The sequence below is a fragment of the Agaricus bisporus genome (genome assembly GCF_000300575.1).
Source record: "Agaricus bisporus var. bisporus H97 unplaced genomic scaffold AGABI2scaffold_2, whole genome shotgun sequence".
Lineage (NCBI taxonomy): Eukaryota > Fungi > Basidiomycota > Agaricomycetes > Agaricales > Agaricaceae > Agaricus > Agaricus bisporus.
Window position 1 is genome coordinate 2,006,899 of NW_006267355.1, and position 27,495 is coordinate 2,034,393.

At 47.3% G+C, this 27,495-nt stretch overlaps 7 protein-coding genes across 7 annotated transcripts; 4 read left to right on the top strand and 3 right to left on the bottom strand.

Moving 5' to 3' along the window:
• Positions 1 to 2,054: 2,054 nt before the first annotated feature.
• AGABI2DRAFT_190711 (hypothetical protein) lies at positions 2,055 to 8,055 on the top strand. The gene is made up of 29 exons (XM_006458368.1): positions 2,055 to 2,216; positions 2,276 to 2,341; positions 2,404 to 2,632; positions 2,682 to 3,009; positions 3,064 to 3,182; positions 3,238 to 3,256; positions 3,311 to 3,437; positions 3,491 to 3,557; positions 3,613 to 3,638; positions 3,746 to 3,875; positions 3,926 to 3,962; positions 4,013 to 4,182; positions 4,234 to 4,343; positions 4,396 to 4,538; positions 4,592 to 4,780; positions 4,835 to 4,932; positions 4,985 to 5,103; positions 5,155 to 5,251; positions 5,306 to 5,394; positions 5,450 to 5,615; positions 5,665 to 5,712; positions 5,768 to 5,827; positions 5,883 to 5,960; positions 6,013 to 6,747; positions 6,806 to 7,042; positions 7,102 to 7,387; positions 7,444 to 7,617; positions 7,689 to 7,852; positions 7,915 to 8,055. Exons 1-24 carry the CDS (start codon positions 2,086 to 2,088, stop codon positions 6,052 to 6,054), a joined length of 2,688 nt encoding a protein of 895 aa, XP_006458431.1. The 5' UTR covers positions 2,055 to 2,085; the 3' UTR covers positions 6,055 to 6,747; positions 6,806 to 7,042; positions 7,102 to 7,387; positions 7,444 to 7,617; positions 7,689 to 7,852; positions 7,915 to 8,055.
• A 1,721-nt stretch (positions 8,056 to 9,776) lies between these two features.
• On the bottom strand, positions 9,777 to 12,825 carry AGABI2DRAFT_216986 (hypothetical protein). The gene is made up of 9 exons (XM_006458369.1): positions 12,758 to 12,825; positions 12,678 to 12,700; positions 12,478 to 12,622; positions 12,291 to 12,424; positions 10,967 to 12,230; positions 10,617 to 10,910; positions 10,270 to 10,560; positions 9,900 to 10,214; positions 9,777 to 9,841 (listed from the first exon to the last, which is right to left on the bottom strand). The coding sequence occupies exons 1-9, from the start codon at positions 12,778 to 12,780 to the stop codon at positions 9,814 to 9,816; spliced, it is 2,517 nt and encodes an 838-aa protein (XP_006458432.1). The 5' UTR covers positions 12,781 to 12,825; the 3' UTR covers positions 9,777 to 9,813.
• An 83-nt stretch (positions 12,826 to 12,908) lies between these two features.
• Positions 12,909 to 13,372, bottom strand: AGABI2DRAFT_190714 (hypothetical protein). The gene is made up of 3 exons (XM_006458370.1): positions 13,217 to 13,372; positions 13,096 to 13,158; positions 12,909 to 13,045 (listed from the first exon to the last, which is right to left on the bottom strand). Exons 1-3 carry the CDS (start codon positions 13,286 to 13,288, stop codon positions 12,947 to 12,949), a joined length of 234 nt encoding a protein of 77 aa, XP_006458433.1. The 5' UTR covers positions 13,289 to 13,372; the 3' UTR covers positions 12,909 to 12,946.
• A 429-nt stretch (positions 13,373 to 13,801) lies between these two features.
• AGABI2DRAFT_190715 (hypothetical protein) lies at positions 13,802 to 16,156 on the top strand. The gene is made up of 8 exons (XM_006458371.1): positions 13,802 to 13,881; positions 13,938 to 14,063; positions 14,125 to 14,397; positions 14,455 to 14,830; positions 14,882 to 15,075; positions 15,130 to 15,312; positions 15,375 to 15,984; positions 16,042 to 16,156. Exons 1-7 carry the CDS (start codon positions 13,849 to 13,851, stop codon positions 15,534 to 15,536), a joined length of 1,347 nt encoding a protein of 448 aa, XP_006458434.1. The 5' UTR covers positions 13,802 to 13,848; the 3' UTR covers positions 15,537 to 15,984; positions 16,042 to 16,156.
• Positions 16,157 to 16,529: 373 nt separating this feature from the next.
• Positions 16,530 to 18,738, top strand: AGABI2DRAFT_216992 (hypothetical protein). Its single transcript, XM_006458372.1, has 8 exons — positions 16,530 to 16,633; positions 16,693 to 17,098; positions 17,156 to 17,342; positions 17,390 to 17,484; positions 17,535 to 17,679; positions 17,731 to 18,284; positions 18,343 to 18,473; positions 18,531 to 18,738. Exons 1-8 carry the CDS (start codon positions 16,563 to 16,565, stop codon positions 18,673 to 18,675), a joined length of 1,734 nt encoding a protein of 577 aa, XP_006458435.1. The 5' UTR covers positions 16,530 to 16,562; the 3' UTR covers positions 18,676 to 18,738.
• Positions 18,739 to 21,658: 2,920 nt separating this feature from the next.
• Positions 21,659 to 24,441, top strand: AGABI2DRAFT_190718 (hypothetical protein). The gene is made up of 13 exons (XM_006458373.1): positions 21,659 to 22,142; positions 22,202 to 22,388; positions 22,446 to 22,678; positions 22,730 to 22,782; positions 22,836 to 22,950; positions 23,004 to 23,055; positions 23,114 to 23,270; positions 23,327 to 23,388; positions 23,455 to 23,561; positions 23,628 to 23,644; positions 23,701 to 23,859; positions 23,916 to 24,010; positions 24,069 to 24,441. Exons 1-13 carry the CDS (start codon positions 21,763 to 21,765, stop codon positions 24,069 to 24,071), a joined length of 1,620 nt encoding a protein of 539 aa, XP_006458436.1. The 5' UTR covers positions 21,659 to 21,762; the 3' UTR covers positions 24,072 to 24,441.
• A 904-nt stretch (positions 24,442 to 25,345) lies between these two features.
• AGABI2DRAFT_190719 (hypothetical protein) lies at positions 25,346 to 27,473 on the bottom strand. The gene is made up of 6 exons (XM_006458374.1): positions 27,307 to 27,473; positions 27,112 to 27,255; positions 26,884 to 27,060; positions 26,716 to 26,823; positions 26,469 to 26,570; positions 25,346 to 26,274 (listed from the first exon to the last, which is right to left on the bottom strand). Exons 1-6 carry the CDS (start codon positions 27,460 to 27,462, stop codon positions 25,711 to 25,713), a joined length of 1,251 nt encoding a protein of 416 aa, XP_006458437.1. The 5' UTR covers positions 27,463 to 27,473; the 3' UTR covers positions 25,346 to 25,710.
• Between the last annotated feature and the right edge of the window lie 22 nt (positions 27,474 to 27,495).

A 27,495-nucleotide genomic window follows, 5' to 3' on the forward strand; every position in this document is an offset into this window, starting at 1 on the left:
GACGAGCTGGAGAATCAAAGCGAAAGCAAGATCAATAGTCCTCCGGTCAAGCGCCCTCGCGTCAAGCGAGACCTGGGAGAGCGAGCTTTCGTTTCTAATGTAGAAACGCTTAAGACAACCAAAGGTCGTCCAGCGAGAGCGCGCCGCGTACGCGAATCTTTCTCTCCTCCATCCAGTCCCGAGCAGGCCAAAATTGAGCACGGGGCGCTTGCTATTAATGAGAAGGCAACACTATCGCGAATGAGAAATAAGGTTGGGCATCCTCGTCAGACAAAGCTCAGACAGACGAAACTGCCGGTGACCAAGGTACACGGTAAAAGAGTAAAAGCTCATGAGATCGTCCGAATTCAATCGGAAAAAGAAGACACGGACGCGGCTCAAAATGTGGTGAAACCTCAAGCTCGTACGGTATGTAACGGTTCGCTTAACAGTCCGGTGTTCGCAATTCAGATTTATTGCAGGAGAATGCGTCCGAATTTCCCAGAAAGCGACTTGAAGGGGTGGATGCAGTTAGACCGGAACGCAAGGTATTATCTGCTTCGCATGTATCTCGGTCGCGACATGACACGATATTCCCAAAGGGAACACCGAAACATAAGAAAGCACCCTGGAATGAGCCTGCATTCATCGCGCGGATTGAGCTGTCGAGGAACGAGACTGAAACTAGTCCTATGCAGTTGTCTGAGCCTCAAGATAATGCGCCTCAGGACTTTGATCTCCAAGTATGGGAGACAACTGTGGGTCTCCAGGTTTTTGTTCTACAAGTCGCTCACCCAAGATCGACAGCCACCGGCCATGGGCAAAGGATCAGCTCCAGCTACACAAGAGGATACTCGGAAAAAGGTTCTGACGATGGAGGACAAGGTGTCCGAGCACAGGACGGAGCCACTATCGTATATGCACACTCCGAGTGTCAATGGACAGGCTACACTGCGTCTTGATACTCTCCCGGCAAAAACATCTGTCGAGATAGGAATCCAAGTTGATTCCCGCTCAATCACCCCTAAAGCCATTTTTGCAGCGAAGAGGCCGTCTTCAAAGTTTGAGGTAGCATCAGCTGCAGCCAAGTTGATATCCAGAGTGCAACCTCTAGAGAAGTCCATCTCGATCATTGCCTTGACACCGCAATCCAGAAGTGAACCTAACAAGAGTTTACTCCGTATTGCGAGGTCACCTACCGTCCTGAGGATCCATCGCAGACCGGCTACTCCTTCTCCAAAGGCCTCGCACTCAAACAAGTGGGTTAAGCCAGAGACTGTGAATAGTCGGATTGCCAAGGTACGTCGTTGCGCTGCGATAAGCCAATAGGTGCTAAGTGGCCCTCAGGTTCTGAATGAGATTAACAATGTCATTCTCTGTCAAATTGAAACCAAATTTGAAGCTGTGCGAAGTGACTGGATAGTGGCTCACCGCCGGATGCTGGTTGGGACACAGGAAAAGCTACGGCGTATGCATCAAACGAAGTAAGTGACGGTTATTTCACCAGATATTTATTCAGCAATTTCGTGCAGCGTGGACCACTATAACAAACTTGTAGAACTATATGAGAGGTATACAGTAGGGCATCAGGCAGCTTTGCAGTTGTTTGATGGGATGAAGAGCTTGAACCAGGAAACATTGGATGGAATCAGGGACGTTGTCCTCAAACACAACCGTCATAGTCTCTGCAAGAAATTTCCGAAATCCATGTTTGCCGGTATTCCGTCAGTCATTCAAACCCGTAGATACTTGTCCATGACTGTTTCATAAACATGTTGAGTACTTACGTGAATGTAAGTCGTGACGTACAATCCAAATGCACCCTGCTTGCGTGAGATTTCGGGGTAGGGGGACCCTTCCAGTGTAAAACTTTTCCTTAACACCTCCATGCGCGTTTGGACTCGGGCACAGTCATGGTGTAAAACCCCCGTGCTTTCCTACAATTGTACTGTCCAGCGACCGTGTGGTGGGAGATGTCTGAGTACCGTGGCTCAAGCACATCACACGCGTACTACCAATTCTGTCCAGCGGGGAAGACCAAAAACCGCCAACTGCCGGTTATCTCTTCTCGGCTCGAAATCTTTCCTTTCATCTTCATCTCTGCAGATGGCGACCTTGACTACCCCTGGAGCTCCCGATGAATACCGCCTCCCAACCAATGTCAAACCCGCTCATTACGACGTCACCATCAAAACGGATCTTGAGAATCTGAGTTTCGAGGGATTTGTTCGTATCGAGTGAGTCTGTCTAATCGCAGCGCTCACCAAAATATCTTAGTTACTCATTCTCGTATCAGGTTGGATGTCAAAGAACCCACGAGTCGCATCGTATTGAACACTTCAGGCCTCGATCTTGGACAAGCGTACGGTCTTGCGAAGTTACTGTGCCTGCCAAAGAATCTAATATACCATTCAACCTTGTCAGGACTTTATATTCTGACTCTCTGAAAAAGGAATTGGCCCCTTCGGAGCAGACTCTCGATACTGCATCGGAGCGAGTTGCATACAGTGTCAATGACACTCTTCCAGCCGGTTCCAAAGCTTTCCTGAAGGTCTCTTTCAAAGGCGAGCTCACTGGGAGTATGATGGGCTACTACAAGTCAACGTACGAAGAAGATGGAAAGCCTAAATACTATGCCTTGACCCAGTTTGAAGTGGGTTGAGATCGTTCATCTATGGTCCTTGGTTTAACACCTTTCATAGCCCACTGCTGCCCGCCGAGCATTCCCCTGCTGGGATGAACCTCTTCTCAAAGCTACCTTCGGTATAACCCTTATCTCTCGCGCAGATACGACCAATCTCAGTAACATGCCTGCGATCTCGGAGGAGGCTGTCACACCCAACACTGATTTTGGAGGCGATGCGTCTTTGTTTTCGGGGTTGAAAGATGGTCAGTGGAAGGTTACCAAGTTCCAGACCACACCGCCTATGTCTTCTTATATCGTGGCCTTTGCAAACGGTTACTTCAAGTACCTTGAAGACTCTGTGGTCTTACCTTTGAGCGGAAAGACCTTGCCCCTTAGGATTTACAGTCAGTCGATGGTCCTTTACCGAGTCTTTGCCTAATTTAATGAGGGAATTCCAGCAACCGCGGAATATATTCATCAGGCACAATTTGCTCTTGATATCAAGAAAGCTGTCCTACCGATCTATGAAAAGATCTTTGACGTGGGTTATCCCCTCCCCAAGCTGGATACACTTGTGGTGAGCACATTTCATCAGGTGATTCATTAGCCCCTGACTGATATCCCTCATTTAGGCAAGCGATTTCGACGCAGGTCAGAAAATATTAGTTTGTGGATAACTTGGAGCTAATACGTGATTTAACGAAGGTGCGATGGAGAATTGGGGGTTAATCACAGGCCGCACAAACGCTTTCCTCCTCGACCCTAAGAAAGCAGACCTACAAGCCAAGAAACAGATTGCTGCTACCCAAAGTCATGAAGTCGCCCACATGTGGTAAGTGTGACACCCTCATGTTATGTCGATGAGCCTTTAAAGTTCTTGGAAAGGTTTGGAAATATTACGACAATGGAGTGGTGGAACTATCTCTATCTCAATGAAGGTTTTGCGACATTGGTCAGTCATTGAATCTCTACCCCCTCAACTGTGACTGACTTGTTTGTTTTTCTAGATGGGCGAGGTCATCATAGCAGGTGAGTTTTCCTGGACTACCAAGGTAACTTTTGCTGACTGACAACATTTGACTTTAAGACAAGTAATTGTGTTCCAAGTCTTTTGTTCTCCCTCTGACTAACGTACTCTAGAGTATTCCCAGAGTGGAAGGTTGATTCAAACTTCATATCTGAGCACTTAAACAGGGCTCTTGGTTTGGACGCTAAGCCTTCGTCTCACCCGATCGAGGTTGATTGTCCAGACGCCAACCACATCAATCAGGTAAAGTCCCTTTGGTCCTATGTTTCTCTTCATCCTCTCAATCTGCGTAGATCTTTGATAGTCTGTCTTACTCCAAAGCTGCATCGGGTGCGGCTGATTTCTCTGTCGTAATTGTATACGTTCTAACGGCGATATAGTTTTACGCATGCTTTCGAACTACGTTGGAGAAGATCGTTTCTTGAAGGGTGTCTCAATCTATCTCAAGAACAAACTCTACGGGAACAGTGTTACCAACGATCTTTGGGAAGGTATTAGCCAGGCAACCGGTATTGATGTACCCAAAATCATGGATACCTGGATCAAGAAGGTTGGTTCGGCAATTTCACTTTGCGAGGCACTGTTAATGTGGTTGCGACAGATTGGTTTCCCTGTAATCACTGTAACGGAGACTCCTGAAGGAATTCGTGTTCGCCAAGATCGTTTCTTGGAGACGGGTAAGGGTGAAGGAGCAGACAACGAAACCATCTGGTCTGTATATGTTGTGCATCCGGTGAACAAGTTGTTGAAAAAAAGCCCATAGGAATGTGCCTTTGCGCATCCTCTCGATTGACAGCAATGGAAAGCCGGTTCTTGACAACAGTGCTTTGCTAACGGAAAGAGAGCAGACCTTCAAAATTGATAGTAGCAAGCCCTTCAAGCTGAATACCGGCACTTCCGGAGTTTGTAAGTCAAAAAATTGAAATGAGTGAATACTCACTAGTTTACGTTTTGATTAGATCGCGTGTTGTATGAACCGAAGACATTGGCAAAAATCGGGGAAGAAGCTGCTAAAGATGGTTCTGTGTTTTCCCTCAACGACCGCCTCGGACTCGTCTATGATTCTGTTGCACTGTCCAAGGCTGGATTAGCTCAAGTCAGCAGCGCTCTGACATTGATGGATATTCTGGGCAAGACTGAAAAAGAATGTGAGTCAATTCTTGGTTGGATCTTCGAGTGTGTTGTTGATGGCGTCATTGTAGACCTCGTTTGGTCTGGCATTGCGGACAACCTCAGCGCCTTGGTTTCTACCTGGTGGGAGAATCAAGATGTGGTCGATCAATTGAACGCGGTGCGAGGGGTAGGCAACACTTTTCAATCTTCTTATTCTGTATTTACTCACTGGATTTTAGGCCTTGTTTGTTCCTCTGGTCAAGAAGCTGGGCTTTGACTACAGTTCCAGCGATTCAGTGGATACGACACTCCTCCGAACTCTTGCTGTATCCCAAGCGGCTGCGGCGGGCGATCCTAGGTAAAGCGGCAAATCGGAATTGTGTTGTAGAGGCTCACAAGACTTGTCCAGTGTTATCAAGGAACTTCAAAGCCGTTTTGAACATTTCATGAAGACTGGTGATGATTCACGCATTCCGGCAGATTTGCAACGTGCCACTTTCAGCACGGTAATTTCTATGCTATTCGAAAGGTGTCAGAATACTGATCAATTGGGAGTACAGGTAGTCCGTCGTGGGGGCCGCGCAGAATATAATGCCATCGTTGGGATCTACGACAAGCCGTCCACTCCGACTGCCAGAGTTGCAGCCATGTGCGCTTCCCCTCTACTTGTGCTACGGTGACCATATCTAACCTGGATGGAATAGTGTCGCAATGGGTGCCACTCATGACGTCAAGTTGTTACAGGAGACATACAGTTTCATCAAGAATAAATCCAGGGATCAGGACATTGTCTATTTCTTCCGTGGGCTGTCCGATAACATCAAGATGAGGCGAGGAATGGTGGCCTATTTCGAAAATGAGTATGACACTGTAAGTAACGTGGTGTTATTGACGACGATGATACTGAGAGATGAAACAGCTCATCGAACGCTTTGGGGGCAACTTTACTTTGCAATATCTTGTTACGGTTTGTGTTCAAGTTGACGGCGGATCAACGGGATGGCTGACTTTTACTCTGTTAGCTTTCGTTCAGTTTCTTGTCCACGAATGAAGATCTCAAGAAAACCGAAGAATTTTTCAAGGTTTGTAAATTCAGGAATGGGAATAGAAAGACTAGAACTGAAAGCTCTGCAATAGGGAAGGGACACTTCGAAGTACAGCATGGCGTTGGCTCAAAGCCTCGACAGTATCCGGGCCAGGGTCCAATTCATCGAGGTAGGAGTTTAACGCCCTGTGAAACGCAGAGCGATATACTGATGACACGCAGCGCTCGACCAGTGATCTGGAGAAATGGCTGAAGGAGCGGTAGAAGTAGTGACTGTGTGTAGATAGCTTACATCAGCGGACATTTCTCTTGTCTGTGCAGCCATGCCTGCGTTTGACCCTGTGCGCGATGCCGTGCTGAACTCGCCTGTCGAACAGTCCAAATCCCCCTTTCTGGCCCCACGCAGACAGCGTTCGCCTGCAAGTCAGAGTCCGTCTATGGCTCGCAGAGCGACAGACCTCGCTATGCTTCTCAACGCTGACGCTGCACCGCCGCCGCACAGACCCAATCCATCTACCCTTTCCCACATCCTCCACGATGACGACAAGCTGGCTGCTGCCCCGCCCCTTCGTCGATCTGCACAACACTTTGAACTGCCCGGCTCTCACTTTGCATATCCACCAGAACGTTCTCCCTCGCCCGGCCGTCTCTTTCCAGACTCCCCTCGCTCCAGACCCTCTTCCTCCTCCTCTTTTGCTCAACCCCCACCCTCGACAGCACGCAACACTTCTTCGCCCGCTCATGTGCCATCCACTCTGCCCTATAATCCCACCAAGCGTATAACTCCTCCCGACTCTATGTTAATTCCTCTTTCGCCAGTTGAAATGAAAATGTATAGGAATTTTTGCGGGAAAGGAGCTTCACGGCTGCTCAAACGCAAACGTTCAGCAAGTGACGAGCCAGAACAGCCGTCAGCAAAGCGACATGCGGGTGATGTTGGTGTTGTCGTTGACCATTGTACGTCATAACTTGTTCTTGCCGAGAGTCTAGAACTCAAACTGTGCTTCCCGACCAGACAACTCGCGGCCAGACGTGGGTGTCGTGCAACGAGGCGAATCCCCCATCATCGGCCTCAAGAACTTCAATAACTGGGTCAAATCCGTCCTTATCACTCGGTTCGCTCATCCTGTTTTAGCACATAGTGCATATGGCCAAGGACGGTCGAAAGGCAAAGTTTTGGATATGGGTTGTGGCAAGGGGGGTGATCTGACCAAGTGGGCCAAAGCTCGCATTAAAGAGCTGCTTGCCGTTGGTGCGTATCTTCTCAGCTCAGCTCTCCTCTCCTTTGTATTCATGGTTCGCCTCGAAAAGATATTGCTGCGGTATCAGTGGATCAAGCACGTGAACGTTGGCACACATCCAAAGGCCATAGATTCGATGCATCGTTCGCCGCTCTCGATTGTTATGTGGAATCGATATCGAGAGCATTTCCGCCTGCGAAATTAGCTCAACCTTTTGACGTCGTCTCTATGCAATTTTGCATGCATTATGCTTTTGAAACGATTCAAAAAGCGCGGTGTATGCTTGATAACGTCAGTCGATTCCTACGTCCTGGAGGTGTCTTCGTCGGCACGATACCTAATTCAGATCTTCTACTGTGTGTTCAATCTCTTTTTCTTCATGATTTATTGTCCTTTTGACTTGTGAGAACAGAAAACAGCTACAGTCTCGGCAAGGCAAAGAACCGGTGTTTGGCAATGATGTTTACACTATTCGATTCGAAGACCCGAATCACAAAGGTCTATTTGGCCATAAATATACCTTTTTCCTACGAGACGCTGTGGAAAACGTGCCTGAATATGTTGTCGTGTGGGATAACTTTGTTCAGTCAGTCATTTCACCTCCGCAGTATGCGACGCAGCTAAACGTCATTCCATGCTCCCTTTTTGCGCTCTTAGGATGGCGAGAGAATACAAACTCGATCTACTGTACAGGAAACCGTTTCACGACGTTTTTGTAGAGAATCAGGAGGATCCGGAGCTTAAGGCGCTATTGTTCAGGATGAAAGTTGTGGACAAGGACGGCAAGCGTACGATGGACGATGCTCAATGGGAGGCAACAAGTACGTCTCTATTGTTTTCCGTTCTTTTCCAACCATTTACAAACTTCGGACAAATTTTTAAGATATCTATATTGCATTTGCGTTCCAAAAACGACAATGATATTGAAGTTATATTTGATCCCTATTTTTCATGCTATGAGATTCCCCCCTTTATCTTATATCAGTATGTTTTTCATATGCCATCAATAAATTTGTTTGTCGACAATATAGCAAGTCAACATAGTTGTAATATTTTTAAGAACAAGACAGTGAGATCATGAAATCATCGAGATCGTTTCCATGTACTAAACTGACTACTCTTGACTAAATCCGACCGTTTCCCCAAGTCAATCTGTGCACCAATGTGGTGGAAATCACAACTCCTAATGGACTCTAGCAATCTTTGACGTCCCCTCCTCTGGAGATCTGTAAGATGGAAGAGTATCCTCGGAGATCAGGCTTGTCTGTGATCCTCCTTTCCCACTCTCGATACAACCTGATTCTTGATATTCTCCGAATAATGCCATTTGTTTGGAAGCCTTCTGAGTAGAGGCCTCCGTCTTTCGCTTTAGTATCTCCTGCAATGCATTAGCTAACCTTGTCTCGGCTCTGTGAATGTCCTTTTCAACCATGTTCTTCCGCTGCAATTCGAAAGCGCGGCGTCTACGATGGGAACAGGCCATATAGTAGCCCACTATGTAAATGGTAAGTCTTTAGAATATGATATTGCTCCGAGTTCTGGCAGTGGAGCTGTACATACGGTCAATCCTTTGCCATCCACTACAACCTTTCTTTTTGTTTGAGTCATAGAAACGAATGAAATTCAAATTGAATGCTGACCGGATATAGAACATTGAGGATCTGTTTGTGGACATGCTTCAAATTTCTCGAATATTGCATCGTATATGGCTTTTCATTCATTTTTTCAAATCTTGTCATTGTTTTTTTTACCAGGTTGATGAACTTTACCTTGTGACTGGCGTTCCGCTGCTCGTTTCGCTTCACGCTCTTCCTGCCAGGTTGTGATTTTCTTTTTAGCGTAGTTCATGGTAGTCTTGAAAGTCGTGAGCTCCACCCACAGTTTCACTTATGAATTTCACGTCTCCATATAGTGTCTGGTATGCACAGCGCTGGTGGCTCCAACTGACTCAGATCAGACACTTTCCCTCCAATCAAAACGATAGCAGTATTATCATTTGGTCGAGGTAACGAGTGATGAGATGGCAGCAAACATAGCTTAGACTAGGGCTCATTTTGCAAAGAGACGAAATATCTCCTAACGGTGACCGTCTGAACCACATAAAGTTGGCTTTTGATATGATTTTCGTGTCAACATTCACGTTCATCTGTAACAATCCTGTTATAACGGTGACAGTGCACTGGGAGCTCGAGTAACGGCCCTAATGGGCTGTTTGAATGTGTTGATAAATGTTTTTGGTCAGTATTTCAAGGGCGGACAGAGAACAGAATAGATTTTGCACTTGATCAGGTGTTCCGAAACAATGTTGTCGCAATTTTGAGCAACGCACCGCAAGGGCGAAACTCCGGTCGTCGTATCTCCAAAGCTGCAGTGGTTCACCATGTCGCTCAACTGTATTAACCTACTCAGACTTATAGGATACAGAACTACTAGTACATGCCATTGATAGATAGCTATAAGTCTACCTACAATGGCCTCAAAACGGCGTAGCGTTCCAATGCGGCACAGATATAATATTTTCGATTTTCGCACCAAACCAATAGACAGAGATATAGGTAATACTCACATTAAAGGAAGATGCATAGCAAAAAAAAAGGAGGCGAAAGCGTTGTAAGGTCAAGATATCCGTCTTACACTACTTTGTATATATCCAGGATGTGAACTCTTAAAATGAACAATCTCGAGCGGATGAAAAATAAAGACATAAAGAAAACATAGCACGCAAGAAAGAAAGAAAAAAAAACAGAGAGCGATCATTCTAAATCATTTCCTTTTAAACTAACTACTCTTGACCGAATCCGACAGTTTCCCTACACATCAGGTCAGTATCATGCTTGAAAGATCGCAAGAATTGAAAAAATAACTCACTCCACTGCCAAAGTCAATTTATATTCGAGACTCGCATAATCCTTATATGGTGGTAAATCAATTCTGTTGAAGCATGTATGACTCTTTGGCAGCTGCGAAGGATCGCCAGACTTTTCGATGGTAAACCGTCGAGGCCCATCTGAACCTTGCAAGTCCTTGAATCCATTGACGGGTATTCGAGAAGTACCCGTAGCGAATTGGAGCAGACGGGATTTCCGTTCCGGAGGCCAAGAACGAACACATTTCCAGAACCATTGGATGACCTCATCAGATTGTTCATAACCGCGATAATCGGTATATTTAGTCCAGTCATCGCTAAATGGTTGTTAGCGATGGAAAGATAACCTTGCGAAGCGAAGATAAAACGCACACGTCAATTTCTGACATACCACCAATGAGAAGTTCTAATTCCCGCTCGTCGAACACGGTGACCAGCTCCAGGGGAATGAGTTCACTGAAACCGGACATGAATGCGTCAAACTGCTCCTTGACACGCCTCACGATACGATACTCGACCACAAGTTCGACGTATTCCTTCTTGTTCTCCTCTGTTACAGGGACCTCTTCTCCTCCCGGCTTGAGTTCCACCGTCACCATTTCGCCGAAGCGATCCTCTGTTGTCGTGAATGTCTCATCAATGACGTCCGTGATATCATTATCTCTGTTCATGTGTATACGTCAGTGATCTATGTCCACTTGAGTGATTATGAAACCTACAGCATCCATGTCAAACCTCGGTGCAACTCCGTGTCAACACTTTCCAAATCCGCAAGTGTTACTTTCTTTTTCAGAATCATTTTGTAGAAGCTGACGATAAAGTAGGCATCGAGGAAACGTCGGTGAAAGATACCTAGGCCCAGACATCTACCGATGAATTTGAAGTAATTCAAATGCTCGGGGTTGACACCGGATGCTGGGTTAATCTGAAGGGTATAATTATCGTGCGCGGAGTACTCAAATAGACAGTAGAAGGGGTTGAACATTTCATGTGAGAGGAGGAAGAAGAACTCCCTGTTTGAGATTTGTGAGCCAACTATCGCAGCATAAAGCTTCTAAAGTGACAATACCTTGACAAACCACCGTAATCCAAACCGTCTTCCCCGTCAAACTTGATCATCAGGCGCTTTTTCAAATCATTCGGTGTCTGCCGCATGATTTCTGCGTAACTATCTTCGAAAATGTGGTTCCTCCTGACTTTGATCTGGCAATTACCAGGCTGCGCACGCATTGCGGGTTGACTTCTGAAGTAAATGAGCTTGCGCCTAAAGTCTCGTTTATACTGAGGAACGTTGGAGTCGAGAGTCGAGGGCAGGCGAGGATCGTCCCATGTAGTAGTCTTGGTATTGTGGTCGACAAAGTAGACTCGAGCAGTAGATGTGAGACGCATTTCCCACCCGGAAGGCAAAGGACCTAATTGCGAAATAGTTTGGGGTTGTACCGATCCCTGTCCATTCGGGCCCATCACCCGAATGATGGTTTGTCGGCGAGGATCAACCCAGGTTGTTGTCCTTGTATTGTGATCGACGTAGTAGGGACGACCTTCAGGAGTGTAGCGTTCCTCCCACCCATTGGGAAGAGATCCTGTACCAGCGGTTGTAGCACTTCCAGCAGACATCTGTGTGGGGCCGCTTGGAGGAGTAGCTGCTGGTGGCGGTGCTTCTGCGCGATTAGACGGACTGGTTGCCTCCAACACATCGTCAACGAGAATGCGGCGAGAGTGCTGATCGCGGGCAGCGTTTGTTTCATTGTCTTGCGCAGAGGTGTTGACAGCTGCGCTAGCAGAGGGACGGTTCCAGGTTGTAGTACGAGTGTTGTGGTCGACATAATAGGTGCGGCCGAGGGGATCAATCCGGCGTTCCCACCCAGCAGGCAGCGGGCCGTACTGGTCGACGCTGGGGTCAAAGTTGCGCCCGTTCTGGGCGGGAGGAGTGGAGGGTGGTGCGGGCTGAGGGGACTGCTGAGAAATGGAGGGAGGATTTGTGGGAGGATTTGAAGGAGGAGTGGAGGAGGGGCGAGAAACCGCATCCGGCTGCGGGTGATCCGTGTCCGGAGACGCCGTTGCCGTTGCCGCCGACGCCTCCGTAGCGTGGGAGCTCGGCGTCCGCGAGAGCCCGCCGCCGTTCGCTCCGGCCTGCAGCCCAACGGTCGAAGAGCTCCCAGCCGTCGACCCAGTCTCTATACTCAGGTCCGCCATCCCAGTCGTGACGCCCGCAGTCGTCCCTGGGCCCGGATTCGTAATGGGCTGATTAATGTTTGTGGAGAGGTACACCACCAACTTGCCATGCACAACGAGATTGTCGTTGGACTTCTTGAGGTCCAATGTCATCATCTCTACAAAGAAAAAATGGCGTTACTATATCTGTATGCAGAGTGAAACAGGAGCATACGCACGATGACTGTCCAGCTCCAAGTCGAGCACATCAGCAACTCTGACATTCACCACTCCCAGAAAACCTTGATCCCGTCGCTTGAACTTGCGTTGGTCGAAGATTTGGACCGCAATCACTGACGATTCTTTCACCGTTCTGCGATTTCACATGAGAAGGCCGGTGAAGCGGTGAGAAAGTATGTAGCCTACATGTCGAATGATTCATTCCAGTATGGATTGAGGGTCTTCTTGATTACACTGGTCGTATGAGTTTGTTCTGCGTCTACAGTGACGACAGCAAACGGATCAGGCAGTCTAAACACATCGCGCTTTGAAAGGCCATCCGCGGCGACGACTGTCAGTGATAGAAGAATTAGCCATGATGTAGATATCCAAGGTAGACAGCCGACCTGTTACACGGATTTTCTTGTCTCTGCAGGAAACCCAAGTAAGACATATGCACAGGTGGCCAGCTGAGAAAAAGGCTCACATTGGACGAGGAGGAACAGACATGGCTGGGGGCAGAACGAGAGCTTGACCAAGCAAGCTGTAGCACTGAATAAGAGGAGAGAAGAGACCCGTCACGCGTCACACGACTGCACCGCCATTTTGTCGACTGAGCACTCTCTCCGCGAAGAATAGTATTGTCATAGTCCCTATATATACATCTGACAACCATTTACTGGCCAGTCTGCGGCCTTTTCTTCTGCAATCGCCGTCTCTCATCCCTCACATCCTTTTTGTTGCGTTCCGGAAGATTAAACCGGAACGCTATGCGCTATTCATCCAATGTCAGCATCCTAATTCCCAATCAAAAACCTTGGCTACCTTGGTCGGTGACGGCCTGATCTCGTCCTGCTCCGCGCGGATGAACAAGCACTCCTCTTCCTCCTGTTCCGTCATCCTGTATCAGCAAGGCACCAACACTTAACAATGACATTCCGCTCACATCTTCAGCCATCGCTTTTGACGAATACGACATCTTCCGCCGTCTCTCCAAAAAAGTGTCCAGTCCAGGCATAGTTTGGGAAGCTGCAGACCAGCCCACAGTAGGCGTACTTTATATGACAGATCTCGAATGGCTGCGTAACATGTCCATTCTTTACTCCTCGCCGTTTCGTAAGCCTTAAGCGTGAACCATTTGTGGACTGTTGGACATGCAAGGAAATATGTCGATCCTACCTGTTTTTATCATCGATAATCCCTTCCATCCTAAGAACTTAAGATTTGCTTCGCGGAAATTGCCTTCCAGGTCATGGATTGTGCAGCCCGAACCAGTCCAGAGATGTTTTTCATGCCGAGCGTCAAGTACCGAGCTCCACCTGACATCTGGGGTAGAATTGTCCGGCTGGGCTCTTCTACCTGGACCCAGGAGTTAAATATTTGAACGAGCTCCCAAATGAGGAGTTCAAGCAGCCGTCGCCAGCAGTGACCGCATACATACCATATCGGGCACACTGACATGTACACTGGCAGAGCAATGGTGAACAGAATGCACTTGAAACTCCATCCACAACTCTGCCCTTCGCTTTCTATTCACCTTCCAACCTAGATTCCCCATTGTGCACAGCGCCATCAGCCATGTCGGCGCCGATTGAGAATCCTATGAATGCTGTAGGCAACTCCATATTTTAAAAAGGTGTCAAATTGGGGACATTTAACACGACCAGGCGCATAATCATGCCGCCAACGCGGAGGAACACATGAACAGCGGTCGGATAGACCTAGCAATGGAAGAGCATTTCAAAGCTGCTACAGCTTACATGGCCGCCATAGAGCGAAGCCACGACGAATCAGTTTGGTTTTCTAGTTTTACCTTTCTTCAGAGTATAAACTCCAATAACCCTTCTTTTCTAGGCAAAACGTACACTGCGAATGCTACATGGCGAACAGATAAAGGCCGGACGGGACCTCCAACGAAAAGTCGAGAAACTGAAAGAAGAGGGTAAAGATCCTTCGCAACCTCAACCCAAATCCTCTGCACCCACTGCCAACGCTCACCAAGTAATGCATACTCAAAGAGCCCTGAACTCCTCACCAAAAATCCCTAGTCGTATTGGATCACCACAACCACCACAGAGGATGATAGACACAGTCGACGAATCGTTCATGCTCTTGGGGGGTCAGCGGGTCAGTACTCATTCATGATCACTCCCGGTTCTATTGATGAATATTATGGGCTCGCAGTCCGAACCCGGTGACCCATTTACCCAATTCTGGAATATAATGCAAGGAATGCTAGATACCCTCTCTTCACCTGTTGCATTTGCCACCGCCCCCATCGGCAATCCTGAAAACGCAGACATCCAAAACTCGTCTCCGAATGGGTCGGCTGCGAACTTACTTTCCAGAGTATCTTCAGCTTCTGGATCGTTAATCAAGAGAGACTCAAGCTTTGGAAACATCGATACGGAAGCGGACGAGCCTATCTTTGCGAGACTCGGTAGGACATTGGGAAAGGCGAAAGAGAGTATTCGGCAAAATTATGCGCAGAAGAGTTCACATTTAAATGCAGCGGAAGATGATGACGACGAGGACTTTGACGAGTCTCTTTTTGACGATAGTAAGTTGTGTGTTGGCCAAGTCGGGAACCCATGTCGCTGACCCTTCTCAGGCGATGAGCTATCAGAATCATTTCTGGTTATTCCCTCTGGTTCTGAACAGGCCGCTCTCCGAAAAGAGAACACAAGTTTGAAGCTAGACTTAGTTGCTGCCCAGAAACGTCTGGAGATGGTAGAAAAAAGGCTACATCTACGCGAGAAGCAAGACCAACAGTTACGAGATAGTATCTATCAAGCCACGAGAGAAGTAAGTTGCCACTATCCTTTTAGCCACGCTTGTTTAATTCAAGGATGACATTAGGCGCAAAGAGTCATGGGCGCTTCAGTGCATCGGGGTGTCCCAGATCTGGGTACCCTTAACTTAAACGTTCCATCATTACCAATCCCTGGAGTCGCACCACCTAACCGAGAAAATCAATATCTACAGAGAATCAAGGAACTGGAAAACGAAGTTCGGCAGGCTCGGATAGAGAATGAAAAGAACGTAGGGGCCTTTCCCCTTTACTCGCTTGATGAATTTTGACCATTTGTACATTATATATATAGCAAGCGATGATTCGGAAGTATAGAGAGCGGTGGGAGAAGTTGAAAGAGTCGGCGAAAAAGAGGAAAGACGCGAAAGCAGCTGCGATTGCCGCTGCATCGCCTGTGAGAGAAAAGATTGTGGAGGAACCTGAAGTTGAGGAAGAGTTGGACAATACTTATTAATCGAACGATGCTTTTTACCGCTGTACTTGTAGCAATTCTCTTCGACCCTTCAAAAACACCGCCGGTATGAAATTTCTGTCATTATCGAAAGAGCGGTGAACGTCACGCAAATAGATTAAAGTCTTTGATCTCTAGGGATTTGACAACCTCTTTGAAGTCGTCTATCACTCTCTGTACTTGGACCTCAGTGGCTACACCTGGATCTTCTGACTCGATAGGAATGTTGAAAGTCACGACTAAATCAGCCTTCCTATCCTTCACCCGATATAGCGCCATTAGGATTTGGATCGTGTCGAGTTCCTTGCGGTTGAATTTGCGCACAGTCTGTGTGCCGCGAAGTACGATGGGAGATGGAGTTAAATCACCTCTCTCATGAGGCACTACGTTAATCTCCTCCACTTGAGACAATTCTGCATCGTTATCGTGTGCAACTGAATCAAAGTGAAATCTGAGAAAGCGTGTGATTTGAGAGCTGCTGAAACTGTTGGAATACAATGAAACATGCCTGGCGGCTTTTCTATCGTCCTGTTCATCTACAGCTTGTAGGACCTCAAAGATTATGCTGACGATACTGTGCGGATACATGAATACTTCTTGATTATCTGGGACCTGGCGGAAATCGCTAGCGTCCTATGATGAGCAGTGGCTGTATTACAGGAACGAGATCGACATACGATGCATCGAGCAGGTCCGGGGCAGTGTTCGCGGTAATGGCGCCGCCAAAAAGACGTCGAGTAACAGACATGAGGGAGAGAGGTGTTATCACGTGATTAACATACTGTTGGTTGATTGAGACGCGTTTCAATTTAGTCCTGCGATTTAGACGAGGACACCATGGACCAACGACGACGGTCAGTAATGCAGCCACCCGGCGACTCGTACGGGAGCAGATCCAATATCCCAGTGCCCTCTACAATCAAGAAGCCAGCCAACTTCAGGATGTCTCTCACTGGCGCTGCTCTACGCGCACCCAACTCTTCGCTTTCACTCAATGCACCTGGATCGGTCTCGAGACCTTCATCGCTCATGCGCTCTCAAAATAACCCTTTGCTTGCCAGTGTGTCAAAATCGACTCATGGACGAACACCTCTACACAGGTATGCCTTCAGTTGTGTATTCAGATCAGATTGAGTTTCAACGTCTCCGTTGTGAACAGTAGCACGCGTCGACCTTCTCTATGGGGTTCAGGAGCCCAGTCGTCCCAACAGAGTGGCCAATCGTTCAAAGATACCCGACCCTTACGTGATAAACAATACCAGAGCAAAATGCGACAAGAAATATTCCTTTTTCTTCAAAGCGCAGGTTATGAAATCGCACCTTCAACGCTGAGCAACATTCAAGGAAAAGAATACCGCAATATATTTGAATACCTCGTCCTCATCCTCGACCCTATGTATATGTTCTCGACTGGGAGATTTGAAGACGATTTCGTTCCTGCACTCAAGGCATTACGATACCCATATGCACATACCATGGATAATAAATGGCTCGCGGCACCTGCGAGTATGCATTCTTGGCCTCCATTATTAGGAGTTCTGCATTGGCTAGTTGACATGTGCAAAGTGCGTAATAAAAAAATGGAGGCACCGTATTTCAATTTTGCTAATGGTAGTTAGTAGCTCCGTGATGAATACTTTGCCAGTGGTCACCCCACGATTCAAGATGCATCTCACATTCCTGATGAATTTGATGACACCATGGACCATCAAGCCCTTGCATTCCAGTATTTTGAACATGCATACGAATTGTGGCTAGATCAGTATGACGAATTTGCGGAAGCGAATGAAGAATTAGAGTCTCGCTATGGTGAGTCATTACTTCGTGTAATGCAACTCTTAGTCAACATGTACCAGCAAAGAAGAATGAAAAAGTGGAGACCGACCTCCAGATTCAGCAAGAAAAGCTAGCAGCGGCAAAAGAAGAACTCAAAAAGTTGAAAACGTCAGAGGTGAGCTTAACATTCACAGAAACCCGTTTCCATTTCCTTAATCCGCTTAGCCTCCCCTTAAAGCAATTGAGCGTGAAAATGCTACTCTTATTCGGGATCGAGAAAAATTCTTAGCCATATTGAAACGGTATGACTCACGCAAAGAGAAATTCAGAGAGGCTATTAAACACGAGAATGCGGAGATGGAGGAACTAGGTACCACAAATGGTTACACGTTTATGTGACATTTTGTTGACAGTGTTTCAGGAGCGAAACTCGAAAACTTGACAAGGTCCCATCAACAATTGACAAGTATCGTTCGGGAGCAGAATTTATCTCCCGAAGAAGTTGCCAAAATGAAGAGTGACGATGAGCAGCTGTCAAGAACGCTTGAAGAATTGCGCCAACGTTTGGCTGACACACATCGGAATCGTATGAACCTTGAAGTAAGCGCAGCGAATAAGACTGCAACCGCAGAGGACGCTCTCGAAAAGTACACGCGGTTATTGGAGTCCCTTGAATTGTATCCCACACCCCCACCACCACGGCAGAATGTCAACCTAGCCTTGGAGCTCAACCCTGCGGCTTCGGTGCCACAAGATCTCTTACAGGGCGCTGATATTCGAAAGGTCATAAAACCAACGTTAGGCACTATTGCCGAAGATAAACGTGTGGAAAGGGCAGATCTGGAAAGTGACAAGATTCGAGTAGAAGACGAGCTTGATCAAATTATGCAAGATTGCGAGAATCTTGAAGAGGAAATCATGACTATGGAAAAGAAAGTGATGGGCTTGAATGACCAGGCAGAGGAGCTACGTGATGTAAATCAACCCCTTGTTATCAATCCATTGTTTCGTGTGACTAATTCAATTCGTCCAGGTCGCTCAGCGAGATGCGTTTGTAGCAGCTCAAAACATTGATGATCTTGAACGTAATATTGCCCAAGCCAAGGCAGCTGCACTCGCACACGGTACAGGGGTGAAGTCTCGACTTCAGAACTTGGAGATGAGGTGCGGCTGTCAGAATCCAAACAAGGGACACTGACTGATCTTGCTGTGGTTTGACAGTTACCGCGTGCAGATCGACAATGTAGCAAGATTAAAGGAAGAGACCATTCGAGCTATCATCAAGAATAGCCATGAGATCGCTATGTTCAAAGAGGAGGTTTCTCGACATTTGACAGAACTTCGCGGTGTCGCTGAAGCAGAATGAGTGAAACGATGTTTTCTATGTCTCTATCTATTTTACTGTGGTTTCTGGCAGTGTAAAAGCAAGATCAGTGAGGCTCTATCTCATTGTTGTACTATTATTACTCATTATCAGACTAACTTATCATCGTGCTCATCAACTAAGAATAGGAGAAGAGTCTTTCCCAGTATGACCGCCCACGGCAGATAACACCTACCGTGACATCCGGAGCATGTGTCGGCACGGGAAGAATCCTGTCAATCGTTGGTGCACGACTTGCTTACTCATGCCCGCGAAAGGAACATTTGGCCGATCTCAGCGCTTGTTCTAGGTGCATCGAGGCACCGCACGGACGGCCCTGTGGTGAACATTTTGAACCCGTATCTCTTGGCAAATCAAAACATAAGCGACGATCATACAAAAATTGCGCGACGTTGTGAACTTTATCCTTCATGTGACTTCTGACGGAACCGATTTTTCCATCGGTTGGCTTTGTGCTATTGAACGCGTTTGTTGTAAGCCAGGTTCCTGGATAGAATAAATCCATTTGGTTCGACAAAGAAAAATCGAATCATATCTGTTACTCCAGAGTGAGAATGATTCATGTTTTTTTGGGGGGTTTTTTTTTTGCCAGTTGATGAATACTATTAAGTGAGGTGTCACTTTCGGGGTTGGGTCGTGTAAAGAATGCAGAATTACTGGAAACAGGTTAATTGAGTAGGAATAAAACATGAGCTTCCAGAAGGACTGGCCTTTTCTCCGGCCCAAAGCGAAGTGTGATTGCCATTCACTCGAATGACATCACATGGATATTCGACTTCACGAGCGGAAAAGTCGGCCTTCTTGTCGGTTCTGGACTCATTTAATTGACATATCCCCCATATTCAAAATCAAAATACCATTTCACCGTCGATTAGGGCCGGGGCCGTATCATATTGATATACAGGGAGTCCTGATGCTACCATGCACCACAGCGATGATTCCCGAGTTACCTTAGAGCGCCGTCCCTCAAAAAACATCTATTGGAGCAATGTATTCATATGAAGCTGTAACATACCCTCGGTATATCATTTGTGAGTCCAGGGGCGGGACGTGGCGATCAATAAAGTGTAAATTTAGTTCTTAACCTCCCAAAACTGGACTAGCCTTTGGAAAACAGTGTAATTGCGGCCTAATGGACGGACTCCCGCAAAGCTGGGGATTGTATGGCTACAAATCGAGTTAGACTGCTGTTAGACTACTGTTATGTAAAGTCAGATCTAATCAAGAACTTATCGCGAGGTTTCAATAAACCATCAAATTCGTGAGAAGCATCATAAATCGCGTAGCCAACTTCGTGATGGCCGGCGGTCCCTTGATAAGATGCTGTATTTGGCTCACATTGCCATGCCAATATTATTGGGACAAATGGGGTGCGCGATTGATGAGCTTTGTAAAAGCAGCTCAGCATTATAAGGCACTCTGGAACATGTTATGGGCCCAGCAAAGCTTTCCGACTTAACTTACGTACCCAAGTACTTACTTGCAATGATGCGCACCAGGCCCCGGGCTACATGGCGCAGTGTTACCATAAAAGGCAGCGAGAATGGCGTTAATTCCCCAGATTCACTGACTTTTGGAGTCATATAACTACGTCACTTTGAACGTTTCTTAGGCTCGAGGTTGGATTCTGGTTGGTCCCAGGTAGAATAAACAACCTGAATTATTTTCTTTTATTCTTGCCATGTATTCCCCTAGCCTTGCATATTATTACTATGTCCCACTACCTTTTTAAGTAACGGATGCCAAACTTCTACTCGGAAGCGCCGTTAGATGCAAATTACCAGCTCTGCATCAACAGTACTGAATATTCGCTTTCAGACCTTAGACTTGCCAATCTCTTTCTTAGTAAGAGCTGCTCAACCCTCACTCATCTGGGGTTCTGCCTTCCGCCAGTTGAACCAAAGCGGGTAAGACCCCCCGGGCCTCCGGGCTTAACGGGCACCGACACCCAGCACAGAGTTGCCGTACGGGGGCTCAGGGTCTAACAATTTTCTTTGTAAGTTGTGAGAAATATTGACCCTGACTGACAACTATCACCAGATGCTCATCAGTCGATGGAGTCACCGGCCGAATTCTCCCAAGTTTCCTGTAAGTGTGCTTCGGAAATGACTTGATCACTGCCCCGCGCAGTGGTTTATAGTTCGAATGTAAAACAAATGACTAAATTTTCAGCTGGGTTACCGCGTCTCAGATGCCTGATCCAAAACTCGTAGTGATTAGCGCATTTGCGGGGCTGCGCCGCGTTTGGTTTGATGTGCGGCCTGGTCTGGACTCTATTTCTATCGTCTGTGTGTGACTGTTGCGCGGTTCCTTCAGCTTATGTTTCCTATTATAGTACTTGACATATCGAGACAAGCGGCGACGCTCGTCACCCATCGGTTGTTTCGTGGCCAAGCGTATGCAGAAACGCAGAACTGAATGACGTTTCAAAGTTACAAGTGACGGTGAGCAAACGGTGGTGATCAATCATACCCTTGCCGTGATTAAGCACTTCGCGTTCCTTCTCAGCGCTTGCCCCGTTGGTAGCCCGTTGGCAACCTGGCCTTTTGAATGCCAGCATGAAGAGTATCGAACATGGAGGCAAGGTTGGCCTACCGTCGCCCGTCACTCAATGTCGCACTATAAGAAAGCAAATTTGCAACTTTCATTCACAGTTTTCTCAGTTCATCTAGTAGCAGGTTTTGCGAACTCGAACGATCGGCCGCTATGTATGTAACAGGAATCTCATGGCTAAACCACCAATTTCGAAGCGAAACACCGCGTACCTGACGCAATCATTGAGCACTGAGCATCCCGGAAGGCCAGGCCAAGAGAATACGGGTATCCATATACAGTTGTGATGTATGGGGCATAGGCATCGCATTTTTCCTACTCGAAACCCGACAGGTATGGATGCCTGTCTATCGAGGGCAATCTAAAATCTAACCTCATGAATCTATAGATATATCGAGATAATCATCTCCTGCATAGCCAGTACTTAAAAGACTTCGGTCTCTATCGTTACTGTGCAACAAATCCTCGCAGGATTTCCTTTGCTCCCCTCCACCCTCGAGAGCTTCTGGATCCGCCATGTCTGACAATGTTCAAACCGTCGATATTAGCCAGGCTGGAGACATTGAGGGGGGGAATCACGAGCCCTGGACTCATCAGGACGCACCTCAGGGTTCAGCACCGGTTCCAACATCTTCCCAGCCACCCCTTGATAGATCTTCGCCCCCAAGTGCTGCGGAACCAAGCAAAGAGGCCAAAGAGATTGTAGAGGCTAAAGGGACGACACCGGAGGCGCAACAGACCCCGCCAGAGGCGCAACAGGCCGCACCGGAGGCGCCACAAACCAAACCGGAGGGACAACCGGCCAAACCTGAAGGGCAAGCTGTCAAAAAGCCAAAACCTCCTCCACATAAGTACTCGAAATGGGTTCTTTTTAGGTTATACTTCAACACCTACAGGTCAGAAAATCCTTTGATATCCGTCTAGGAACAAAGACTAATCGAGCGTCCCTTTACAGGAAGTTTTTCGTCTTTGTAGTGGCCTTCAATTTGACTGGGCTCATCATCTCGGCATGCGAGGACTTCCCGTACGCCCATCAATATGCTGGTACCATCGCAGTAGCCAACTTGAATTTCGCGGTGCTGATGCGCAATGAAATCTTCGGTCGAGCCCTGTACCTGTTCTTTAACACTTTCTTCGCGAAGGTACGCTGTCCTGCTTTCTCAAATATATTAGCGATATATAACGTCCTCGACCAAAAGTGGCCCCCGCTGTGGTTCAGACTCGGCATCACGTCCTCACTCCAGCATCTCGGTGGCATCCACAGTGGCTGTGGGGTGTCCGCGGTCGGATGGCTTACTTACAGGGTCTACAATATTTATAACGAGAGACACTACTTCCATCCGGCTGTGCTGGCAACAGGTCTTACATCGTTGTTCTTTTTGTGTCTCACCGCCCTGGCTGCGTTCCCTTGGGTCAGAAACACACATCACAAGTATGCTAGGCATTTTTCAGGCAGTCGAATGGATTCTAACACAATTTTCAGTGTCTTCGAACGCGGTCACCGTTTCATTGGCTGGTGGACCCTATTCTGCACATGTAAGTTAACGTTTGACAGTCTGATACATCTCTAACGACGAGCGCGGAATCAGGGGGCTTTGTGCTCGTTGTCGATCTTTGGATGCGTGACGAAAGGCACTGGAACTACGGTGCTGACCACGTTTTCAAACAACAGGATTTCTGGTATACCTTTTTCATGACCACTTTGTAAGCCGCGGCCGTTTCTCAAAAATCTATACGGTGCTCATGACAATGTATAGGATCGCACTGCCATGGTTCTTCGTTCGGAGAGTTCCCGTAGAAATTCAACTGGTAAGCTCTGGTTCCTATATGATAAATGACAGCCTTGATTAATGAACAACGCCGTAAGCCTTCGACCAAAGTCGCCATCATCAAATTCCAGCGTGGAATGCAGGAAGGTCTCCTTGGCCGTATCAGTCGTTCACCCGTTTGGGAGTATCACCTTTTCGGCACTATCAGTGAGGGCAAGAAATCCGGCTGCCACTACATGGTTGCAGGAGTCCAAGGTAAGCGGCTTCCTCACAAGCGCAACATCGGTCATTCTGATTTTTGTCTCTCTTAGGTGACTTTACGAAGAGCTTGGTGAACGACCCCCCCACCCATCTCTGGACAAGAGAACTCAAGGTAATTATGACTTGATGACATTGCGAGGCGGAGACTTTCTTACGCATCTCTATTCTTCCCCATCAGATCGCCGCGATTTCAAACTCTTCCAAACTATATAAGCGTGGTATCCGAGTTTGTACGGGAACTGGTATCGGTGCTGGCTTATCTACCTGCCTACAATCGCCTAACTGGTTAGCCGTCCTAATCTTGTAAGCGATTGTGATATACTGACGAATTTGGATGCTCTGCGCACTCAGGTACCTTATCTGGATCGGTACGTCGATATTGAGAACCTTGACACATTGATCGCGGAACTGAGGACAATTCTAGGCTCAGACCAGTTGAAAACGTTTGGTCCCACGATTGCTGGTTTAATCCGCGACGGGATTGAACCCGAACGTGTGACTCTTTACGATACCAGGGTAGAAGGCGGACGACCCGACACGATGAAGCTCATCAAGGACGCTTATTATGGATTTGGTGCCGAGGGTAAGTATCTACTGCAACGAACATGTCATGTCTACTTACACGTCTGTGTGTTGCAGTCGTTTTGATCACTTCCAACCTTCAAGGCAATACAGATATGATGCGAGGGTGTAAGGAAGCTGGCATTCCCGCTTTTGGTACTCTTTGGGATTTCGTGAGTGGCTGGTTTCCTTCTCCAAATAGAGACACCGAGGCTGACAGTTTGATGATAGTAATCGAATCCTTCACTATTTTTAGATTCTGCTAAATCATGTCATGTCTTTCGGCCGTCGCTAGACGAAAGTCAATGTTTTCTTCCCTTTCTTTCCTATACATCACATTTTTTCTACCTTAATTGGCCTGGCCTCATCTCGAAACATGTGGCAGCAAGTCTGCAATCCCCTATTTTTAAAGTAGGATCCTATCATGTATATTCTCGCAATCCTTCTCGGGTCTCGGACCCCCCCTTCCACACTTGTAATCAGGTCCTCGCGTCCGTACGCGGAGCCTTACGAACACACTACTACATGTACTAGTTCAATTTTTTTTTTAAAACAATCCCAAAGTCTGTTAGATATTAATATCAAAACAATTCTTGTCGTTTTCACCGAGTTTTATGAGGTTGCGACCGCTTAGCTTATCAAAAACGGCTATTGACATGCAGAACGAGGTAAAAGATAAGGTTAAGTTTTTTTACCCCTCCGACCAAGCGTAGCGCTCAGAACGGGAGACAGTTAATTGAGAAGAATGTCGAATGTCGAATGTCAAAAGTTTCGAACGTTCATGTCAATCAATTGTTATCATGAAACTCTTCTTTTTTCACTTTAGAACCTCAGCAACACAATAACCTCCTTGCTCTTGGTGTTTGAGTCAGAAAATGTAAAGGATCTTTGATGAGCTCGTTGTCGAGCAATGACACTGCCGTTCGAACAAACAGGATAACCGGTCCTGTCTCCGCGCTTACGAATCCGGCCGATCATTTGCACTGCATATTGACAAAGTTGAAACATCCCGCTCGAGCGAATTGAAGAAGCAAAAAGAGAGATAAAGTTTGCAATCCAATACAAGCTACTACGTTTTACAACACAAACAACAGGTGTATGTAACAGGTTCAAACTGTATCGGAAACAAAATATTAACGACACCGAAAAAAAAGTCGAGACAATGATCTGAACGAGTCGGTTCGGCTGAAGGAAAAGATGATAGTCAATGGATACGAATCGAGAGACAGACAGGTAAACTATGTACTTAATAAGACTACTTATTAACAGAGCGGAGTAATATTTCTTAACTGACTGGAAAAAGAAGAGAGTACTGCTCCAACGCGAAGAAGGCGAAGGAATGTGAATCGAAAGACACAATCACAACGTCATAAGTCCCCAGAGGAAATGAATGAGGGGCCCGAGTGTCGGGGAGGATTAGAGGATTATTCAGGTCCTGTTGTGATGGGTGCAATCAAAGCTAGTTAGGTATAGACGACAGAGTGGTGAGTACGGAAGTCAAGAAGGGCTGTATAAACAACCCAACGCCAGCCACAAAAAAAAAATCGAGGCTATATGCGACAAGATAAAACGAAAGAAGGATTCGAGTCGTTATATCGAGTCGAGGGAAAAGTGGAATGGAGGGCGAGGAGAAGACGGAATATAGTACGCAGAATTCCTGGAGACAACAAAAGACGATACAAATCGAAGAGCCGACGCAGAAGAGAAAGGGTCATAGGGACAAGTCATAAGGATGGGGGTCATGAAGGTTCCCAGGAGAGACAATATAGAGGTTGGAAGCGGGCCATATAGATGAGACCGGGACGGGCGGGGGCATAGCAGAAGTTGACAAAAGCAAGGAGATATCGATACCAAACAGATAGTGAAGTTGCAATCAAGATACGCAGGTAGCTGTCACAGCTACACCGACACGAGAGACAGCACCGACACCCAAAGAGTTGACATTCCGCTTATGCCTCGTTCTCGACCTCGTAGGAACTGATTTTGAGATACCGGGGTTAAACCGACCCATCACTCCAAACTCCGGTTCACTATCCGGCGAACTCGAGATAAGAGACATCGGTGACACAGGCCTGCTAAGGCTGAAACCCGGGCTTGTCGTGGGACGTGACGGTGACCATAACGCCGCAGAGGCAGGTGCTATCGCAGTGCCAAATCCATACAGTTGTGTTCTTGTGCTTGCCACACTACCGGGAGCAGAATCACAATTTAGTTGGAAAGTCGCAGGATCTGTCCTGGAGACATGATATGACGGGGATGGGGGAGCAGTGGTAATACCATTACCGTGTTCAGCAAAATTCATGCAGAACTGCTCTAGCACCTGACCGCCTTTGCCCATCCATACCCATTTACGACCGGGTTTGATCTGGGTGTTGGGTCTGAGTGCTACGCCCCGCTTTGCAAGCTCTGTGACGATCCTAGCGATATTTCGCGCATCCTGTGAATATATGTCAGTATATAGCAGATATTATTAGCGCAGCAGATTGATGAATACAGTCCGAATTATCAGATGGGGAAAAAGGGGCGAAGAAGCAGATATATATATCGCGCCCGTTTCATATGGATCACGAGCGAGGCAGTCACTCGACAACTCGAGGCAAGATAAGGACGAAGAAGGACGAGGACACTCACGTCAATACCACTGTGTTGTCTTCCTTGAAATGAAGGTAGTCCCAATGCTTTGAGTTGGGCTGAGATATTCAACGATCGGCGAATGGGTGGAAAGCGCGCCTGCTGGAATTGATGGGTTCAGGATTTTGTCAGGGCCGAAGAGACGCCCAAATTATAGCAGAAGAAAATTTCGCAGCAACCATAGTGGGAGGTCATATGAATGAAATGAGGCGCCAGAGAGTGCGGAAAGGAAGGATGCACGACGTACCGGCGTGGGGCTCTCCGTATCGCCTAAAAGAGGTTGAGAGCTGAGCCACTGCATGACCGTCATTCGGACATCTAGAACGTCGCCCGCAAGCCAATCCGGCATTGGAATCTTGAATGATATAGTGGAGTTGAATTCATGTGTGGCGTTGGAAAGCAATATTGTACATACCCTGCTAATGAAGCATTGTTTGACTACAAAATCACGAATGTCAAAGGGACCGTCGCTACACCAGCAAAAACGGAGAAGGCGTTTGCCAGTGGCACCGTCGATGAGTCCGTTCTTGACGAGGAAAGCACGGACAGACTTGAGGACGTCGGGAAAGAGCGAGGCAGCGTCAACTTGGGTCTAGGGGTAAAAGCTGAGTGCCTGGAAGAGGCTAATTAGGAGTTTAAGCACCTGGGTGATGCCAGTGAGCTCTGTGCAAAACGCCGAGAGTGTGGGCCTCCAGGATGGGCGAACGAGGCTTCTAAATTCGTCAACGATCTGAAGGTTATTGGTGCGGCCCTTGTCCTGCCATTTCATGAGGCAGACAGGGAATTCCTGGAGGAGGGAGCATTAGAAACGAGATAGTCTCTTTGTGAAAGGACAGACGATGATTTCATTAGGGTAATTGAAGTCGGTGCCTTGAAGACAGGTGGCCTCGACGTCGAGGACAAGAAAGGCGTCGTAGGGCTGAAGAGAAGGGGCAAAGGTGCGTCGGAGGCGAGAATCTGGGGGGGCAGGCGGGGGCAGGGGAGAGTAGCGCATGGTGGAGGAGGAGAAAACAGGGCTCACGTGCCC

Coding starts and splice junctions, on each gene's coding strand:
- AGABI2DRAFT_216992 (XM_006458372.1), top strand. CDS start 16,563: ATGCGCTCTCAAAATAACCCTTTGCTTGCCAGTGTGTCAAAATCGACT. Junction 17,099..17,155: donor GGCTAGTTGACATGTGCAAA/GTGCGTAATAAA, acceptor GGTAGTTAGTAG/CTCCGTGATGAATACTTTGC. Junction 17,485..17,534: donor AAAAGTTGAAAACGTCAGAG/GTGAGCTTAACA, acceptor TAATCCGCTTAG/CCTCCCCTTAAAGCAATTGA.
- AGABI2DRAFT_190719 (XM_006458374.1), bottom strand. CDS start 27,462: ATGCGCTACTCTCCCCTGCCCCCGCCTGCCCCCCCAGATTCTCGCCTC. Junction 27,061..27,111: donor AGCTCACTGGCATCACCCAG/GTGCTTAAACTC, acceptor TTTTACCCCTAG/ACCCAAGTTGACGCTGCCTC. Junction 26,275..26,468: donor GACAACACAGTGGTATTGAC/GTGAGTGTCCTC, acceptor ATATATTCACAG/GATGCGCGAAATATCGCTAG.
- AGABI2DRAFT_190718 (XM_006458373.1), top strand. CDS start 21,763: ATGTCTGACAATGTTCAAACCGTCGATATTAGCCAGGCTGGAGACATT. Junction 22,951..23,003: donor ACCTTTTTCATGACCACTTT/GTAAGCCGCGGC, acceptor GACAATGTATAG/GATCGCACTGCCATGGTTCT. Junction 23,860..23,915: donor TTATGGATTTGGTGCCGAGG/GTAAGTATCTAC, acceptor TGTGTGTTGCAG/TCGTTTTGATCACTTCCAAC.
- AGABI2DRAFT_190714 (XM_006458370.1), bottom strand. CDS start 13,288: ATGCCTGGACTGGACACTTTTTTGGAGAGACGGCGGAAGATGTCGTAT. Junction 13,159..13,216: donor CAAAAGCGATGGCTGAAGAT/GTGAGCGGAATG, acceptor ATGACGGAACAG/GAGGAAGAGGAGTGCTTGTT. Junction 13,046..13,095: donor TCAGGCCGTCACCGACCAAG/GTAGCCAAGGTT, acceptor TTGGATGAATAG/CGCATAGCGTTCCGGTTTAA.
- AGABI2DRAFT_190711 (XM_006458368.1), top strand. CDS start 2,086: ATGGCGACCTTGACTACCCCTGGAGCTCCCGATGAATACCGCCTCCCA. Junction 3,876..3,925: donor ACGCCAACCACATCAATCAG/GTAAAGTCCCTT, acceptor CAATCTGCGTAG/ATCTTTGATAGTCTGTCTTA. Junction 4,539..4,591: donor TACCGGCACTTCCGGAGTTT/GTAAGTCAAAAA, acceptor CGTTTTGATTAG/ATCGCGTGTTGTATGAACCG.
- AGABI2DRAFT_216986 (XM_006458369.1), bottom strand. CDS start 12,780: ATGTCTGTTCCTCCTCGTCCAAT. Junction 12,425..12,477: donor TGGAATGAATCATTCGACAT/GTAGGCTACATA, acceptor GTGAAATCGCAG/AACGGTGAAAGAATCGTCAG. Junction 9,842..9,899: donor AAATTGACTTTGGCAGTGGA/GTGAGTTATTTT, acceptor CCTGATGTGTAG/GGAAACTGTCGGATTCGGTC.
- AGABI2DRAFT_190715 (XM_006458371.1), top strand. CDS start 13,849: ATGTCGGCGCCGATTGAGAATCCTATGAATGCT. Junction 13,882..13,937: donor TTGAGAATCCTATGAATGCT/GTAGGCAACTCC, acceptor TAACACGACCAG/GCGCATAATCATGCCGCCAA. Junction 15,076..15,129: donor TCTATCAAGCCACGAGAGAA/GTAAGTTGCCAC, acceptor GGATGACATTAG/GCGCAAAGAGTCATGGGCGC.